General features: G+C 34.3%; 1 protein-coding gene across 1 annotated transcript in view; it reads left to right on the top strand.

The window, feature by feature from the left end:
• ntrk3b (neurotrophic tyrosine kinase, receptor, type 3b) overlaps positions 1-2352 on the top strand; it is a gene marked incomplete at its 5' end in the record, with an annotated part of 265513 nt that overhangs the window by 152910 nt on the left and 110251 nt on the right. Inside the window, 1 exon segment of the mRNA XM_014015557.1 lies at positions 452-501. Coding sequence (XP_013871011.1) covers positions 452-501 — 50 coding nt within the window.

Here is a 2352-nt window from a genome sequence, read left to right as displayed (position 1 = left end):
ACACACACACACACACACACACACACACACACACACACACACACACACACACACACACGAGTAATGCACAAAGCAATACACCCAGTGTGTCATTTATCTTAAAATGTTATCGAAACCATTTTACTTTGTGAATTCATTTAAAATATGCTCAAAATAACGTGCACTATAAAGCACCAAATTGTATTTAGTTAGGCTGTGCAGTGATACGCGCTAATGCTTATTTTATTTAAAATGATAGCAAGAGTGCTCGTGCTTTGTAGAAGTGTTCTTATTCTCTTGTTTTAACTGTGTTTTATAATTACAACATATTTTCCTTGGATATAAAATGAATGGGTAAAGATGCAGCCATTATACATATTTACTCTAAAGGAGTGTGGGTGTAAGCCAAGGCCAGAAATGGTTTATTTTCTCCCAGAGCCTCTGATGCTATTCATGTGATTCTGTGTCACAGATCCGCCCACTGAAGGCGATTCAGGCCCACCAGAAGAAGACACATTTGGGGTGAGTTTCTTTTTTTTTTCTTAATGATGTTTGTGAAACAGCCCTTATAAAGCCACATGTTTTACCACAAACTTTATTCTTCAATGAACTATTACAGGGGTGTGTTCATGTATAGTTCCTGAGACACATTAGCTAAAACACAAATAATGTTAAAGCAAAAGTAGACATGGTTATAGTGTTGGTGATGACAGAAAAATACTGCAGAATGATGGGATTTTCAAACACAACASCAATTTGTCAGGTTGGTCTTTCAGAAACACATGCACTGAGCAGCATAATAGGAGATGGGTCTACCTAATGTGCTAAAATTACTTGTCAGGTCCACAGAAAGTGACTGGCCTATCCTCTATAGATTACATAATAATGAAAAGTTGTCCTTTTTTCAAATAAATATGACAGAATACAGTGTGATTGGTTACCGCTGCARATAGCTGGTGGCCACATCACTGCATAGGTTAAAAGTCAGAGTTTCATTCATGCACAGGAGAGGAGAAATAAGCATCACTTCCCTTTTAACTTTCAAACCAGTTATTTTCCTAAACATAAAAATGTAGTTTTGTTTCTCTCCTTATTTTTTTAAGTAAAATGACATTTTCACTTTCCGACAGTAAAAAAATAAATAAATAAATACCAATAACTTAACATTAATATTAACATTGGAACAGCAGTCCAGATGAGAAGGAAAAAAATGTTTGCACAAATTGATGTAAAATCTTGAAAAATGTTAATATTTTGAGGTGGCATTGTGACCTGTTAGCCTATTAGTCAGAAAATAAAACAGTTTCTCAAAACTAATGAATAGGTAAAAGATTTAGATTGTCTGTAAGTTTATTTTTAATTGTTCCAAGATCATTTTTTTCTTAAACTGAGTATAAGTGCTTAAGTTTGTGCACTCACCAATATAAAGTACCTGTTGAGTTAGAACCTAATCATAACAAAACAACTTTAAAAACACATTTATTTTATTTAGAACAAGGTGTCTCTCCTTCCTTATAGGCCTAGCCCTTCTGACTGGATCAATACAAATACACCACTGAAATATTTAAACATGAGTAAAAATAACAAATGAGATTTTCTTTCAGCTTGTATCCATTTTTTAAATATATAACTGACAAGCTTTTCACTTGAAATGTAAACTGTAACACGTTCAATGGAGTATTGATAGCAGTATCCCCGTATTGGTATCGAGGCATTTTGTACAAGTACTTGTAAAAATGCCATTACCAATAAGTACAGCACTATTTTTAATGGTCCTTACTTGTCCTAATCAATTCCTGAATATGACACATCTGTCTACTGGTGTTGTTTCTATGATGTCAGCCTGCAAATTTAGCAAATATGTCATCAACATGTTACTAAATAGATATTTAACATTACAGATTTCTTCTATTTTCCCACTTCCTGAAAACTGTCCCGTAGTCTTTCAATAGATGGGACAATAAGTAATGGACTGTTATAGACCTATTAATGAAAGACATTTTGACATATGAGAGCAGGAACAGCAAAGGTGTAATAATATCTTTCATAATAGCTGCTGTCATTCTTGTGTGACAGTTCTCGTTCTTTGGTGCGAGCGTACCGGTCACTGCTGCACCATCCTGTGATTCACAAATAGAAGTGAGCCATTGTGAGAGTTATTAATTACACCTGCTTTTTTTCCTGTTGTAATTACTTGTCCACTGTGGAAAATGCTGTCGTAACACTTCTTCTGGGCAACTGAACAAAAAAATATTGCCATTCACGTTACACAAGTGTAATATGTCACTGCTGCTGCACCGGCAAACTGTGGCAAACTCTTCACTAAAAGTGTTTAAATTTATATATGAATATATATTGTGTATATATATATAT

This window comes from Austrofundulus limnaeus, unplaced genomic scaffold (assembly GCF_001266775.1).
Source record: "Austrofundulus limnaeus strain Quisiro unplaced genomic scaffold, Austrofundulus_limnaeus-1.0 Scaffold131, whole genome shotgun sequence".
Taxonomy (NCBI): domain Eukaryota; kingdom Metazoa; phylum Chordata; class Actinopteri; order Cyprinodontiformes; family Rivulidae; genus Austrofundulus; species Austrofundulus limnaeus.
Note: the sequence above shows the minus strand (reverse complement) of the source record. Positions and strands in the feature narration are given on the sequence as shown.